The 17,889-nt window shown below is 44.3% G+C and overlaps 1 protein-coding gene across 1 annotated transcript in view; it reads right to left on the bottom strand.

The window, feature by feature from the left end:
• CTCFL (CCCTC-binding factor like) overlaps positions 1-17,889 on the bottom strand; it is a 35,027-nt gene that overhangs the window by 14,764 nt on the left and 2,374 nt on the right. Inside the window, exons 2-6 of the mRNA XM_054980453.1 lie at positions 17,390-17,565; positions 12,196-12,365; positions 11,850-11,983; positions 9,240-9,360; positions 6,790-6,939 (exon numbers count right to left, since the gene is read on the bottom strand). Coding sequence (XP_054836428.1) covers positions 6,790-6,939; positions 9,240-9,360; positions 11,850-11,983; positions 12,196-12,365; positions 17,390-17,565 — 751 coding nt within the window. The remainder of the gene's footprint in view (positions 1-6,789; positions 6,940-9,239; positions 9,361-11,849; positions 11,984-12,195; positions 12,366-17,389; positions 17,566-17,889) is intronic.

Below are 17,889 nucleotides of genomic sequence, written 5' to 3' on the forward strand. Positions count from 1 at the left end.
TCACTAAGCTATTCATCATGAAGGAGGAAGGGAAAAAAACCCTGTTGTCATGAGTTGTGATGTTCATGTGAACTGACCCACAGTATTTTCAAAGAGCAACTGGGAATGGGGAGAATCCTAACAAGAACTTGATGCTGCGTGTGCGTGTGCGTGCGCATGTGCACGCACGCATGCACACACACAGAACACAAATGGATCAGACCACTGGTCCATCTATTTTGGCATCTTCCATACAGAAGGTTAAGAGGAGAGCAAAAGCATAGTGGGCAAAAGGAGTGTAATCCAGAGAGAATAGGACATTTATTCTAAACACTCCATTTTCTATGCGCACTTAGTAGCTGGATGTTGAATATTCTCACCATCACCAGAAGATGAGCTATATACAGGTAACTAGCCAATTCCCATAGGCAATTCCTGATTTCTTCTTGGTCTATTTATCTGTACTTTTCTATCAGGGTGGTACACGAGATTCTCTTCTCTCCATTTTATCCTCCCAACAACCCTGTGAGGTTAGCTGGAGGAAGAAGGGCAAGGCTTCATGGCTGGTTTGCACCTGGGTCTCCCAGATATGAACCTGACACCCTAAATACTGTACCACTCCACCCACAATAACCCTGTTTTCCCCGACCAGCAAAATAACCTCTTGGAAATATCATCCATAGATCTCCTTTATCTTAGAACTTATTCAGCCATGTGTTTTTGCTTGCATCTTTGTGATGGAGTGGAGCGCAAGTGAACAGGGGCATGTGAGTCTGTTCATGTGCCGTTCAAGTGTCATTCGTCACTTGTAGCTTGGCCCTTTGACAAAGGCCACAATATATAAAAGCAAGATGAGAACAAATGCATCATTATTCATTGCCTCATTGCAACATCCTGCAGTTTACATCACCAAGGTATTTTGACAGTACAGAATTACCAGTGGTTTGTATGAATGCTAAAGAGGAAGGTGTAGGAAACAGGGAGGCCACAGAGATGGGCTCATGGCCCAGTCCAGTGACTCTGGCTTGGAGAGCTCAGAGCCAAGCTACAAGTGACTTTTTTCACGTGGAGAACACTTGATTGTTCTCGCAAGTTTTCCTGGGAAGTGAAGTCTGAGTGTCCTTCCCCTCTCTGTTAGAATTGCTGCCTAAAGAACCAGAGAAAGCCGGCGGCAGCAGCAGCTTCTGCACATCGTTCCTCCAGTCACAATCCTGCTGGACAAGAGGGCTCCCAGCGATCATTTGGGGGCGGGCAGCTGCTACTTTCTCCCAGGGCGTCCTGCTCCCAGGGAGCTGCTCTGGAGAAAGCCGCCACGTCGGTGACGCTCCAGCCGCAGCAACCTCGGAAGAATCTGCTGCTGCTCTGACATGCCCTCATTCCAGTTTTTCTCCAGGATCTCAGGAGTAGGGAACCAGGAGAACCAGCAGGATCCGGGAGGGCCTGGTGCTGCAGAGGCACCTGCTGACCACACTCCAACAGCACCAGAGACCACCCTGCCAGAGGGAGCTTGCCACAATCCTCTGAAATAGCCACCATGCTCCACCAGGCAATACACAAACCCCATTCAGAATCCACTCCCACTCCATAAAAGTGGAGTCAGTGGAAGGCCTGGGCCCAGGGTTGCCAGGTTGCCCCCGCTCACCTGGCCAACAGGTGGGGGGGGGACGCTCCTCCCAGGGTGTGCTCCTGGGCCGTGCAGCATGCTCCCGGACTGCCCAATTCAGCTCCCTGCAGAGCGCAGGAGCACTCCTAGGGTGGCACATGGCCTGCGTGATTACATCACTTCCTGGGAAGATCAAAAGCTAAGAACCAGGCCTCCACCCTCCTGCCCTGGGGGGGGGGGGTAGGGGGACCTGGCAACCCTACCTGAGCCAAGGTAGCACAAAGGAGGCCAAGTGCCAGACTGGCAGCGTGCAATCCCAGCCCGGATCCAGAACGGGGCTCTGAGAGTTCTGCTCCTTCGCAGGATCCTGCTTTGCAGGAGCCTCAAGGCCTGTCCGCAAGTGCCCCTGAGCCAGATGAACGCCCAGCCTATTTAGGACGAGGCTTTGGGAAGACTGCATTGCTGGATCAAAGAGTCCATTAGAGGCAAGCTCAGGGCTCCAGCTCCTGCGGAGCCTTCTGTGTCTAACCAGCCAAGCCTAAGGAGGAGGCTAGACTAGGCCTGCCTGCAGAGCGCAGGACAACTAGGATCTGCCAGCTGCTAGAGCCACAGAAAGCACCGGTATCTGCCGTCTGAACGATCATTACGTCCATAACCACAGATCCACAGGGGCACTGTGTGCAACCCCCGCTCAATAAATCTGTGCAGAGGTCCATACAGTTGTCAAGGTGAATGATACTTAGGGCCCTGCAGAAATGGCTGTAGTGAAGGTGGCTATAGCTATGTCAATCACTCGTATCACTCATTCTGCAAAATTTGCAGGTAAAAAAAGGAGAGCAACCCCAAACAGGTCTACTCAGAATCTCATTCAGGTCTATTCAGTGGGGCTTACTCCCAGGGAAGTGTTCTTAGGATGAATGCAAAGCCAGCTGTTTGAGAAGATTCTCAAATATATTGTTTTGTTCTCTATTCATTCCTGGCTACAACAACAAACCAAAGCAAGTTTCAGATCTCTTCCCCAAAATGTGTGCTGTGATCCTCCTGGACACTATAAATAAATACGTTCTCTTTACTTAATGAAATTTAAAAGCGGCGAGGGTTTCAAGAGTCATATAATCCATTAGTGTTTTCTAAACAGATATAAAAGTTCAGATGTTAATGTATGCTGTGGGCCAGACCCGTGCGGCAGTAAAAGCGGATGGAATGCTTCCAGCCACTTCAAAGGGAGCCTTATTGGGTCTCCTCTGAACTGATCTTCATTGAGATTCCACGTTGTCTTTGAACTCCCCTCGGACCTTTGCTAGGCAGTTCACAAGTAAGAATTAATAACTCCCCCCCATCCCATTTTCCAAGGACAAATTCAAAGCAGAAGTTGAAAACTGAATTTTACATGATCTGCATCCGAGTATGCCGATCTTTTTCAACGTATCTCCAGCATCCCAAACTCTCAGAGGCAATCACAACTAACTTCTTGGACACACAACTGTGGAATGCAGATTAATCTATGCCCCCCTCCATTTCCTAGGATGCTCCCCTTTCTTTTATACCAAACTGAAACCCTAGTTCAGAGCTGAGATCTAACACGAATATTTCATAGACTCAAGAGTTGGAAGGGGTCTTATAGACCATCTAGTCCAACCCCCTACCCAGTGCAGGAACAGCCTAAAGCATCTCCGACAAGTATTTGTCCGGCCGCTCCTTGAAGACTGCCATTGAGTGGGAACCCACCACCTCCCTAGACAGCCGGTTCCACTGCTGAATTGCTCTTAACGTGAAGAAGTTTTTCCTAACGTTCAGCCAGTACCTTCCCTCCTGTACTTTAAACCCATTATTTCGAGTCCTCTCCTCTGCTGCCAACAGGAACAGCTCCCTCCCCTCCCCTAAGTGACAGCCCATTTAACTATTGACTATTTAAATATTGACTATTTAGACATCACATGATCTAATTTCTGCAGTACCCCCAAACTGTGCAGATCGTCTTATTTGTTTAAATGTTTATATCTCACTATTTATGCCTGAAGAAGGCCCAGGTTGCCTGACCATATAATAAAAATACATTATAACCTTAAAAAATAAAGCTGAGATAATATTTTTTTTTAAAAAACAGAAATAACATTAATAATAACACTTGATTTACATACTGCCCTTCAGGACAACTTAATGCCCACTCAGAGCAGTTTACAAAGTCAGTGTCATTATTATCCACAGAAAAAAACACCCTATGAAGTGGGTGGGGCTGAGAGAGCTCTGAGAGAGCTGTGACTGACTCAAGGTCATCCAGCTGACTTCAAGTGGAAGAGAGGGGAATCAAACCCAGTTCTTCAGGTTACAGTCTTGCCGCTCTTAACCTCTTTGCCACCTGCCCTTTAGAAAAAGAGTAGCTTCAGCTGGCTTCTTAAAGGAAAACTGAGAACTCCATAAACAGGGAGCAACCAGCAAATAGGCCCTGATTCTGATGACAATCTAACTCCTAATGGAGGTGGTAAGACCTCAGATACATCCATGTAGGCTCATAACAGGACCAGGCGATCAAGGCTTCACATATAATAAAAACAGTATTCTAAATTGCAGTCAGAAACTGACTGGAATTTTTTAACTGTTTCAACCAAGCTGCTCATAACTGTAGTGGAATGAGCCTTCCACCTGTCATTCTTGTCTCTGAAGAGTGCAAAGCTTTTAAGTATTCTATAGCATCAAAGCACATCAATCTCTGATGAGAATGGAGCTGTACATTCTTGCTAGCCAGTGAAGATAACCCAGGAAGGCTACAATAGCACTTTCCTGGGAGTAAGCCCCAGTAACATAATGAGCTGACTCCTACGTAGACCTGCTTCTGATTGCTCCCTGGACCTCCTAAAAATCAGAGTTATTTTTTATGCAAACAAATTGCATCTGTTTATCTCTGGGTTGCATTCAAAGAGCTACCAAGAACAAGAGCACCAAAATTCTCTGTGAAATTTTCAGATATACTTGCTGAAAGACTTCCAGCGTAACTCCTGCACAATTTTGAGGGAAAGCCAATTTTCAGCACAGCAATAGTTGGGGGCGGGGGAGGGAATAAAGACGTTCATAGACTGTGTTAAGATTCCACCTTTAAACAAAATTAAGAAGATTTGCGCTCAGGAGAAACATCTAAGGAGTTCTGAGCCACAGGAGTTTTGCTAAAATTAGCTCAAAATTTTCAGGGGTGTTCTATGAGGAATCCATTTATGGACTGGAAACGGACTGACCAGACATGAGCTCATTAACTCCAACTGGCCACAAGGTGGCGCCACCTCCCTTCAATGTAAAAATTAATAATTTGCTAGTTTCAAACATTCAGAATTTTGCATATTTTCATGGATGACATCCAGCAAACCACTTGCATGAGCTCCTCTGAAACAAGCAAAGGCCATTCTGAAGCAACACTTATTGGATTGCTCCTTAAGCTCTTCTGAATCTAACTTTTGGTTGTGGCTGCATGTCTGGTCAGAGAGATTCAAATCAGATTTTTTTTTCTTTTCGTATGGCTGCAATGGGGGGGGGAACGGGACCCCAAGGATGGTCACTTGACCCCAGGTTCACAAAAGGTGAGGAAAGGAAGCTTTCCCGACTGAGGGCAACATCTTCTATGCAAATCAATGAACCAAATAATCCTGTGTGGTGTAGTGGTTGGAGTGTCAGGCTAGGATATGGGAGACCCAGGTTCAAATCCCCACTCTGCCATGGAAGCCTGCTTGGCAACTTAGGGCCAGTCATACACTCACAGACTGGCCTACCTCACAGGGTTGTTGTGAGGATATAGTGGAGAAGAAGAGAATGCAGTAAGCCACTAGAACTGAAGAAAAGGGGGGTATAAATGAAGTCAATAAAATAAATCAATGCACTTGTCTGGTGCAAGGAAAGAGGGTGAAAATTAGGCTGGTGATGGGGATATTGCCCCCCAACAGTTTTCTGGAACTCATAATTTTTTCTTGTTTCACTGGAGCAACTGCCTTCTGCTTAGGGATGAGTGAATTTCTCTATTAAGGATCACATTTTAATACTCTCCTGCAAAAAGATGAGGGTAGCAAGCACACGTCTCTCTCTTCTCCTCCATTTTATTCATTTATTCTACAAAATTTCTACCCTAACTTTCTATCTTCACAAGGGCCCCCAAGGTGGCTAATAAGTTAAAACGGACATAATAAAAATCACATTTAAAAATAATTCAATCCACAAACATTTTATCTTAACAACTATCCTGTGAGGCAAGTTCAGCTGAAAGACACAACATCTAGCAAATGTGTAAGGAGTGGAATCCAAGTTCTTGTGTTCGGTCCTGTAACGGCACCGTAGGTCTTCTCTGCTTTTATTGACTTATACTTGAAGGATTTCTAAAATTAACTTGAGACTTGGATACATATGCTTAAGTTTGCAGCCATTTTCTGCTTCCTCCTGTTCTCCCCCCTCTCTCTTAATGATATCCACCAGTACATACGGGCATTGATTAAATCATTGTGCCAAAAGCAAACCTGATGCGATTGCACAAGTGCCCTGGGATTTCCTTTTGTGCTGTGATTTACTTAACGTGCAGTGGTATTAATTGCCCATTAGACTACCCGTTGGAAAACAAACAAAGAAAAAGAAAAGCTAGACGACTAAACAAAGTCCAGACTTTTTTAAAAAAACAGAAGAATGGCACAAAACGAATGAACTGAATTATTCAAGACTGAATATTTAGATTCTCCAAATCCAGGGAATCTTAAAGGTACCTAACTAAAATTGAGAGCTGGTATAGTACGGTGGTTTAGCCAGTGAGCCATGATCTGGGAGGTATGGGGTTTAAATCTGTTCTCTGCCACAAACTCACATGGTGGCTTTACTCATGTCATTTTTCCCAGCCTCGATTCCCTACCTGCAATATGGGGAGAGTAATGCTGGCCAACCTTACAGGGCTGTTTGTACGGAGTTCAGCAAGATAAGGTGTGAAGCGTTTTGAATGTTAAATGCTCAGTATATAACTGAATTGAAAGGGCCATGGATTGGAAGACGGCTCAGAGGATACAGTGACAACCCTTGCGGGTGCCTTTGAGAAACACTTTGTTTTTCTTGTTCTCCAGCTATTGATTTAGAACAAATGACTCCGAATACTTTGGGGATCGCAGTTTCTTAAATCAGTTTCGAGCATCGTTGCTAGCCTTAACTCTTCGTCGATTCTTAAAAGATAACAGAATACTGAAACTTACTTAAATCACCTTTCCGTGCAACAGAAGTATTGCAGCGTGGACACTGGTGTTTTGGGACGTTTTCCCCATGTTTGTGCAATATATGGAACTTAAGAGTCCCAGCCTGCGTGAACCTGGCCTTACAAATCGCACACTCAAAGGGCTTTTCACCTATTAAAAAAAAAGAAAAAGAAAAAGACAGAGCTGTAAATTGGAAAGTAAAATACCAGGGCTGAAAACTTTGGTGTTCTGTATATGCCCTTATTTTTCTTTCTTTTATTTTTGATTTTACTCCCACTACAAACTTCAGATTTACCCACTTCACACGCACCATTCCACTCGGGATTTCATTTCTCCTCGTTTGCTTTTATGATATTCTTTGTGCTACAATAGACAATGCTGATCTATCTCAGAAGCCTTTGCCAAATGCAGCATCCTCTTGACTTTGAAAAAAAAACGGGGCAAGGAAATGTGGTGGTGGTGGGGGGGCGGAAATCTGAGTGGTGCTGGAATCCTTTCCGTGACTTTTCTGTTCAGTATTTTGGACGTCCCCATCGGCCACTGCTGTATTAAACACAAAGGTTGCACTGACCAATCATAGGACCATAGTACAAAAGTAGCGGCCCAGTTATGCATTTGAATAAAAAACTCCGCCCATTCTTCCTGACGCTCTTGATGTCCAGATCTCCCTCTCTTTGAATCCCAAGCCAAAGGCCACCTCTTCCATAAAGACCTTTGTCCCACTCTCCAAGTACAATCAAATTTAACTGCAAGCAATTGCATTTGTCTGAATTCATTTCTGGTTACCCTTGATTCTTTCTTTGTACCTTCTTATGTTTTTCTCCTCCACATGGGAGGGGATAATCATCTTTTGCTTACCTTATAATCTGTAAAATGCTAGGAACTACATGAATGCATAAGCAAATGCAGGGCTTTTTTTCAGGGGGGATGCGGGGGAACGGAGTTCCGGAACCTCTTGAAAATGGTCACATGGCTAGTGGCCCCGCCCCCTGATCTCCAGACAGAGGGGAGTTTAGAGTGCCCTCCACGCCGCTGGAGCGGTGCGGAGGGCAATCTCAACTCCCCTCTGTCTGGAGATCAGGGGGGCGGGGCCACCAGCCATGTGACCATTTTCTCCAAGGCAACCCACTGAGTTCCACCACCTCTTTTCCCAGAAAAAAAGCCCTGAGCAAATGGATCTTTCAAGTCTGTCCTGTGAAGATTTGATCTACTTCAGAATCTTACCAATGCTTATTCTAACAGAATTCAGTCCAACAAAGGAATCCTTTGAAGTTCCAGACTCAAAGGTTTTGGTTTTTTGTACCTCAAAAACCGGATTTTCCCCTCCTAGCACTGACAATAATCAATTTGTACTGCAACTTGCATCTTTAGTATCTCCATGGTACCAACTGGTTGGTCCTAATAGAAGATATCATTTTGCTGAATTTTGTTTCAGTTGGGAAGAAATTTTATGCCTTAGAAGTCCAAATCAAGTCCCTGACTCAAGCGGCCGAAACAGCCCGGATCGGGCCTCTGACGGGTGGTGGATCACTCTCCCACTCAGCAGTGGCCCAATCCTGACCATTTTGGGCCACTTTTCGGCCATTTTCAGCCCCTTTTTGCCATTTTGGGCCCAATTTCGGCCCTGAATAGCCAAGATTGGGTCCAAAACATCCAGGATAGATGATGTCAAGGGGTGTGGCATATGCTAATGAGTTATGCTAATGAGTTCCTCCAGCTCTTTTTCTACGAAATGACCCATGTATACCACTATAAATCTGGGTTACAACCGTGAGTACTGAAGCTGGAAAATTATGCACGTTGTCCTATGCTATGGCTGTGCATACTGGGAGGATTGTGGGCAGTAGTTAAGTGGTTTGGCTGTGAATCAGCACTCTACTGGTTCGAATCCCACTACTGCCATAAGCTTAGCAGGTGGCCTTGGGTAAGCCACTCCTCTCAGCCCCAGTTCCCCAGCTGCATCGTGGGGAAAATAATAACTCTTAACTTGTTCACCACTCTTGGTGAGGCACTAATCTGTCTAGAAGAGCAATATATAAGCACAGTTATGATACTGAAGAAGATGATGATGATGATCTCCCCTTACATGCAGATGGGAACTGTAATCTGAAAATGGTTTCAAGAGTTGTTAAAAGTGCTAACTATTTGGACTGTGCTCCTCATCTGCAAAGGATGGAGGGGGGTATCTTTTCTGACTTGTGAACCAACATGATTTAGATCTTATACCTCACACATGCCCTCCCATAACAGCCTGCTGAATCCCCCAGCAATTCAATTCCTGAGGATTAGGGGACCCTCATAATGGGGGCGGGGGATTGAAGGTTTGCTGTAGGGAGGGGAAATCATCAGGAATCAGCCCAATTATCATCGCAAGCAGATGTCTTGAAAAATTCACACACGCAAAAAACCACTGCGGTGGTGTTTTATAGAACAGCATTTCTCCTGCTTACCTGAGTGAGTAACCATGTGCCGTTTCAGCTTGTAAGTGTCTCTGCTAGCGTAGGCACACAGAGTACAACTGTAAGGCCGCTCCCCCGTGTGCGAACGGATGTGGCGCTTCAACTTGCTTGCCTAGCATTATAAATGCAAAGGAAAACGCAGTAAGAGTCCAGGATATGGCTCAAATAATCACCCTGTGAGAGCCAAGCTACAAGTGACGCCTTACACAGGTTGGAAACTTGTCAGCTTACCTCAAGTTTTGATGGGAAATGTAGGCGTCCTGGTTTTACAGCTTGGCTCTCCATTACAGCTGCAAGACCAGGATGCCTACATTTCCCATCAAAACTTGAGGGATGCTGACAAGTGTCCAACCTGTGTAAGATGTCACTTGTAGCTGGGCTCTCAGTCTCCTCCCAGCCACCGCTAGTGGAACGAATCCATGAGATCCAACCAAATGGTTTTAAAGGGAGTAGAAAGTGGTTCCAAAGGGTGGCATCACATGTTCAGATATGGAGGCTTGTCAATGCAGTTGCAAAAATCTGTTAGGCCAATGCAAAATCATGCAGAAACTGTTTCTTGCAGACCAAAGTGGAATGGAAAGGCACACCACAAGCTCTCGTCTGAAAGTACTTCCTATCGATCCATCACATTTTTATTCTGCCCTTTCTCCAAGGATTACAGAATAGCATATACAGTTCTCCCAGCTTCCACTATTGTCCACACAACAACCTTGTGAGGTTGGGTAGGCTGAAAGAGAATAACTGACCAAAAGGAGAGACTGAGGCGAACATACTGCTACTTGCTGTAACATCTGAGAGCCAAACTACAAGTGATGTCTGACACAGGTTGGACACTTGTCAGCTTCCCTCAAGTTTTGATGGGAAATGTAGGCAGCTTGGCAGAATGTTGGACAAGTGACAGTTGAAAAGTCCGTTGGACAGCAGTCAGAGAGCCAAGCTGCAAGACCAGGATGCCTACATTTCCCATCAAAACTTGAGGGAAGCTGACAAGTGTCCAACCTGTGTCAGGCATCACTTGTAGTTTGGCTCTGAATTGAGCATCTGTTCTCTCTTCCTGTTTCCATATATAAAGCTTGGGCATAGCCAGAAGGGTTTTTATGCAAACCAAGGCTCATGCCCTATGGCCTTGGATGAGGCCTACAGCATCCTGGATCAACCCCAATGTATAGCTGGTTATTTTGTTTGTTTTATTTTAATTGTATTTTTCCTACTTCTGTATGTCATTTTGGGTTCCTTCAGTGGGAATGAAGGGAATAAATATTTCAGTAAAGTTATCCAGGGAGCTTCATGGTTAAGTACGGCTGGTGCCAGTGGCCTTTTCTAATTAAAGAGCCAAGCTGCATCAGAATTCAGAGCACAAGATCAATGAAGAGACAGTATAAGAGAAGTCAATTTGTACAACTGAATATATAGAACTTTACATTACTGATAATGGATAGGTTGATTTATAATCCATCAAGATTCTGCAAACTAAACACTAGCAGTTGCAAGTCCTTCATGAGGAAGTGGCTCACATGAGACCTCACAACAACTAATAAAATATAGACAGGAGCAGGGCTTTTTTTCAGCTGGAACGTGGTGGAATGGAGTTCCGGAACCTCTTGAAAATGGTCACATGGCTGGTGGCCCCGCCCTCTGATCTCCAGACAGAGGGGAGTTTAGATTGCCCTCCATGCCGCTGGAGCGGCACGGAGGGCAATCTAAACTTCCCTCTGTCTGGAGATCAGGGGGTGGGGCCACCAGCAATGTGACCATTTTTGCCAAGGGCAACCCACTGAGTTCCACCACCTCTTTTCCCAGAAAAAAAGCCCTGGACAGGAGCACAACTGTTTTAGTTTACTGGCATGAATCTGCATGGTTTGCACTTGGATTACTGGTAACTGTTCACTTCTATCATTTCCGTTCCTGCAAGGGATTTCTACGAAGCCCTTCAGCCCCTTTAGAATTTTTGCCTGAAGTTCCTTTTGCACACTAATCAAGATGTGTAGCCATGTTTGTCTGCAGAAAAGAGCAAGAGTCCAGTAGCACCTATAAGACGAACAACATTTACTGTAGGGTATGAGCTGTTTTGAGACACAGCTTACTTCTCCAGATACAGCTAGAATGTGAGTCCATCTGTCCTCATATCTTGGGGAGTGTAGTGAGTACAGATGTCGATTGGATTAGGTGGGATATGCAGAGGCGTGGGAGGTGTGGAAAAATCAGCATTGGTAATTACAATTTGTAATTGTACTTTGTAAACTAGTAATTTACATATTACTAATGTTGATTTTTCCATACCTGGACTCACATTCTAGCTGTATCTGAAGAAGTGACCTGTGTCTCACGAAAGCTCATACCCTATCATAAATAAATTTTGTTAGTCTTATAGGTGCTACTTGACTCTTGCCCTTTTCTACTCTTGCACACTGGTAATTGCAGCATCTCACCTAGCCTTCTGGATCCATAGGCTGCATGTCCCTCGAACAGAGAATTGAATCCACGTCTCCAAAGCCCTAGTCCCACACTCTAACCACACTGGTCTCTCCACTCAGAATAAAGTCGCCCTCTTCCTTCAGACAGAAACCCAGAGCTCATCCTAAATATGACTGTTGTACTTACCTCCACGCTACAATAGTTACAGAACGAACACTTAAAGGGCTTCTCAAGAGTATGTTTATAACGCCTGTGCCGTGAAAGCTCTCCACTAGTGACAAAGGCCATGTCACACTCGCTACACTTGTACGGTTTGGTCCCTATAAAAAGATAGCAGAATCGGCATTTTAGCTACGAGTTACATCGAGGAACATGCTGGGGACAAACTTGGGCTGGTGACAAACATGCAGACGACAAACTTGGGTTTCTACAGCTCTGAAGAGAACATTCCCTCGTCCTTAGAAGAACACGTGATGGTTAAACGTCGAAGGCATCCCGTTAAACAAAAGATGCTTTCTGGTACTAATCATACCTGTGTGGGTGTTCACATGGTTGCGCAACAAGGAAACTGTACGGAATGCCTTAAGACAGATGTGGCACATGTGGGGCTTTTCATCGGAGTGTTTTTTCACGTGACGATTAAGGCTCGACACACTGCAAGAGGTGAATGTGCAGGAATCGCAACGCAGCAGCACGTTCCCTAGAAAGGCACAATCATTTTCAGGTCAAATAAATCATAAAAAGCACATGTGAAAAAACAGCAGGGGAGAAAAGAGGGACAATTGGTCACTTTTTTCTATAGCTTTCCTAGCCACCCGCACACAAAGAAACACACACTTGCACACCAATCACTATGACCTTATCTGAACGTGTGAATTGCCTTCGCTAAAATTGTTTTATTGAAGAGATATGAAAGTCTAGACTAGCTATGATTCATTCACAGAGCCAGGAAGTGGAGTCTTGAACAGAGATCCAGACTCTAAGAGATTTTATTTATTTATTTATTTATTTATTTATTTATTTATTTATTTATTTATTTATTTATTTATTTATTTATGCCATTTATAGTTCACCTTTCTCAATGAGACTCAAGGCAGCTTACACAGTGTGAGATTAGTACAGTCAGTATCAAGGACAATTTCATAAACAATGCCATAGGGTAAATAAACACAAGTTTACAAAGACATAACATTAGCAAGAACCCAATAACAACAAAGTTCGATTTATATACCGCCCTTCAGGATGACTTAACACCCACCCAGAGCAGTTGACAAAGTATGTTGTTATTATCCCCACAACAAACACCCTGTGAGGTGGGTGGGGCTGAGAGAGCTCCTAGAAGCTGTGACTGACCCAAGGTCACCCAGCTGGCTTCAAGCAGAGGAGCGGGGAATCAAACCCGGTTCTCCAGATTAGAGTCCTGCCGCTCTTAACCACTACACCATACTGGCTCAATACAGAGTTGAAGAAACGCTGAGCCAGAACTTAAGCAATTCTAGGGCTGACATAGGAGCACATATTTAAAGGAACAGATAATACATAAGGCAACATAGCTGTATGTAAAGCAACATAGTGGTGAAATCTATGGGTGAAGTCTATGGTCCCTAACTCATCAGTGGAGCAACTGAGACCCCTCCTTACAATACAAAAGCCTTTTTGAATAATTGGGTTTTGCATCGTTTGCAGAAAGCTAGGAGTGGGGGCTCTCCTGACATCCTGAGGCAGGCTGTTCCACAGGGAAGGGGCCACCACAGAAAAAGCCCGTGTATGGGCTGCTGTTGATTTTGCACATGTGCAGGGTGGCAACTGCAGGAGACCTGTTCAGATGAGCGAAGTTGCTGTGGAGGAACACAGGGAGGGAGGCAGTCCCGTAGGTATGCCGGACCAAGGCCGTGAAGAGCTTTGTATGTGATAACCAATACCTTGAACTGAGCACGGTAATTGATAGGTCGCCAATTTCAACTTCTGAGTACAAGGAAAAGAAGAAAAAAAATCCTGCAGATCTGTTCCCTTGCATTCAGAAACGGTACAGAAAAATAAGGAATGCATTGCCCAGAATATTTTACTCAGATTAATTACGCTTTAACTGCTGGGATTCTGAGTGTGCCATGTAAATTTATAACACATTGATATGCCGCAGAGATTCAAGTAGGCAACACCAGAGTGAAGCTAGCCCATCTCAGGTCTGGACTTTGTAAACTTTAGGGACCGCTATGCTTTATCACTGTCTTTTCAGTAGTCAGGTTCGTATGAAATACTTCAAGAATTCTGGAATTTAAAACAAATATAACATCCAATATTTTTTAAAACCGATTTTTTTTTATCAAAACAAGTGGCAAATTGGTGTACACATACTTGACCTCTTTGCCCTGAGCAGAGAATTTTAATCTTGGGTTTGGCAAGTAAAGGCATCCTAAAATTGGATGTAGGTTCACATAAGTTAGGTAAAATTGTTTTGTAGCTCTGATCTAACCTGCAGACTACCAGTTGGCCATTTCTGGTAAGCATCTGGAAGACTGTCAAGTTTTTGCCTTCTATGTGGGATTCAATTGTTTGGAGGAAAGGTTTACGCAATATAAGACAGTTTGTATAGCGGGAATGAGGTTTTTAAGCAGCTAAAGTCGTAATGCATGTTTACAGGCAGAGATAAATTTCTGTGCTGGTATATTTTTAGTGAACAAGAAAGTGGTGTTGGCTGGTAGTTTCAATTTATATTGACAATGGTAAATCACCAAAAAACACCAGAAAGTTCACACCATGTCTGGCTATTACAAAACCTGATTGTATATGCAACAAGATATTGGTGATTAATCAACATCTAAAAAGCTGGCATACACACACTGATGATACATTTTTATGACCTTTTTTTCCAACAGTGTAATTCGCACTGATGACTGAGACCTGCATTTATCAAGACTTTTAATATGTGGACATTGGTTAAGAATGAGGTTCTCTTTATTCAGACATCATATATTCTTGCTTTTTGCACTGGGTAAATTCTTTGTGCTATGCATATTAGACATTTAGGTTGCCTTCAGATGGCAGGCTTAAAAGTGGTTAAATTAAAACGTGCAGGAATGTGGCTTGCCGCCCGATTGGCAGATGTGTCGTGCTCATCTTTCTTTCATTCCCATGCAAGGGAGTGAGGCCTGTTCATGAGCTTGGCAACAAGGCCAATTGGTACACATTTTAAGTTAACTGGCATTTAAGTTTTCCATCTGAGTAGCGCCTTAGTCTGCTTCTTAAAAGACTAAAATGAAAGAAGCTCCAAAAATATAAAACAAAATCATCTGCAAAACTCCCCATCATGTTCCTCCAAGAAGCAGGAAATGCTTGCAAAATATAGATGCACAACCTCATTTTTGACTCCTGACTCGAACCTGAGGCATTCAAAATGTCACAGAATCTTTTTTTTTTCTCATAAGCAGCCCCCCCCCCCTATCTCCCTCTCATTCGTTCTGATTACAAAACATCTGCAAATTCACACAATGGAACGGCATTTTGTGACACTGAATGATGAGGGAGTGTGAAACGTCTCTTGCTTTTCAAGCAGACCCAGACACAAAATTATAAAAGGGCTCAAAATGCTCTCCCCCCCCTCCTTCCTGGTAATTTATGCTTCCCAGGTGCGGCTGACTCTTTTGTGATGTTCTTTCACAATTCAGCCTACAAAATATTTCCTGACATATTCGTAAGCTTGGATGAGTGGAGAAAATTTATCGTATTATTGTAATCATCAGTGATTCATACCCATACACAGAAACTCTTCACTTGCTTCGGCTTGAGGACCTTTCCCCTAACTGCCATAAACACAAATAAAATACAAAAAGGATAAAAAAACCTCAATGACGTCACTTTGGGTCAGCTGGAACAAGGGGGTAGTTTTTTAAAGTTTAAATTGCCCTCGGCGAAAATGGTCACATGGCCAGTGGCCCCGCCCCCTCATCTCCAGACAGAGGGGAGTTTAGATTGCCCTCTGTGCCGCTTGGCGGTGCAGAGGGCAATCTAAACTCCCCTCTGTCTGGAGATCAGGGGGCGGGGCCACCGGCCATGTGACCATTTTTAAGAGGTGCCTGCACTCCGTTCCACCACGTTCCCACTGAAAAAAAGCCCTATATATATGTGTGTGTGTGTGTGTGTGAATGTATTTATTTAGACATTTGTAGCCCTCTTTCCTGTGCAATGGGGTGCCAAAAGCAGCTTACCAAATCCTTCTCCGCTCCTCCATTTTTCCTCACGGCAACAACAGCCCTGTAAGGTAGGTTAGGCTGAGAGTGAGGTGTTGCTGGACTCTTTTCTACTGCTACAGATTGACTAACACAGTTACCCGTCTTGGTCTACCCTTTTCATTCTGCAAGGTAGGTTAAATGATCTGGTTCACAATTACTTATATAATGGCTTTGCACATCACCTTTTCAGCACTGAAGCACAATGACAATTTCCCCTGAGCCTGCTGATGCGGGGAGGGCAGAATATAAATCGAAATAAATAAATAAATAAATCATCACCATGGCCGTCGTCACACGGGCATCTCTTCTGTTAAATTTACAGCATATAGCGTCCTACCTGTTATCGGCACAGTAACGTTTCTTTGGGTCACCTAACGGCTCTTCGCGCCACCAGCTGTCCACACCGAAGCACTCTGTTCTGTTCTCTCTAACCGCGCAGAAGCAGCTCCTTCCCCCCCCTTTTTAAAAATTATTCTGGCGTTTAATTCCGCTATAACGGAATAACAGCATATAAACATTCCGTTAGAGCAAAACATTACGACTCTTTTGTTTTTCCAACTTTGAAATTATATAAATAGCCCTTTGCCCGCAGAAAACTCCCTGTCTGGCGTGATCCCCATCGCTGAAGACTCTGCCATGGCGATTGAGTCATTTTTACTTCAGCAGAAAGTTTGCATTATGTTATGGCGTTATAAGGACATAATAAAATTAAAAAAAGGGGAGTCGCAGGAAGAAATGGATTCTGGGATTGAAGGGAGGGCATAGGACGTTGCGAGGCGAAATACATCAATGTGAGGCATTCACACTGAGGCACAAAATAGCGCGACTATCAAGCACAAAGCAGAAGAGAGAAAATCGCTACAGTGTTGGAATAAGGTGGGTGTTTGCCGGGAAATAGCGCCATTTTAGCGCTAAATAAAAGCCCGTGTGACGACGGCCCATGTGTGAACTGTGTATCACACTATGCACGGTCATTTTGGGCTTACCATGCAAAAGGTGAAATGGAACCAGGTTTTGCCACGTGTTTCATGTAAGTGCACAGCTCTGCACAAATGAATTAAATGACAAGCGAATGGCTTTCCTGGAACATCGCAAGAACCGCCCCGCTAGATCAGACCAACAGCAGCTAGCCAGAAGCAAGCCATCCTCAAAGGATTGGGAGACATTGGCCGTTTCTATGTGGCTTACCTTGTTCCAGAAAACAGCGAAATCTCATGCAAAATCGCACGATAACAGCATCTTCTTGTGCGATTTTGTGTGATAACAGCGTCTTCTCGTGCGATTTTGCGTGATAACAGCGTCTTCTTGTGCGATTTTGTGCGAGACTTCGCTGTTTTCCAGAACTAGGTAAGCCGTGTGGAAACGGCCCTTAACTACAACGACTGGTAAGTTCAAAACCGAACAAGCGACCGGATACCTTCTCTCCTTCGGCCTCTGCTTTGGTGGGTTTTTGAAGGAGCATCGGTACTTGTTGCTGCTGGCTGTTGCGATGCAGCGTCGTCATCTCGGTCTTTATTTTCCGGCGTGTGCAACAATAAGGAGCCAGCTTTAATTCGAGCACCCAGAAGCTTTGCTGCTTGAACCGCAAAGGGATTGTTTATCCTTTCCTCTTCAGTTGCGGGCAGCTGCTGGACCTTACCGTCATCTGCAACTATATCTTTGCTTCTATTAATCTGTTTTTTAAAAAGGAGGGAGAGGACATAACCTGACGTGAATTACTGCAGTTGGACATCCAGTTATGATACCAGTTGATGCACAAGTAAGGCCTTCTCTGTGGTGGCCTCTATCTTCCAGAATTCCTTACCCATCAAGCCACTTACTTGCTTTCATTCTGCCACCAGGGGCAAACATTGTTTTACACACAAGAGTTTTTCTTGGCTATTAAATTGTGGTCATTACTGCTGTTCTGCTTCAGCGCTGCAACTTGGAATCATATTTTTATAGTTTTAGATCATATTTTTATAGTTTTTGATGGTGCTGTGTTTCAGATTTTCATC

This window comes from Eublepharis macularius, chromosome 5, assembly GCF_028583425.1.
Source record: "Eublepharis macularius isolate TG4126 chromosome 5, MPM_Emac_v1.0, whole genome shotgun sequence".
NCBI lineage: Eukaryota > Metazoa > Chordata > Lepidosauria > Squamata > Eublepharidae > Eublepharis > Eublepharis macularius.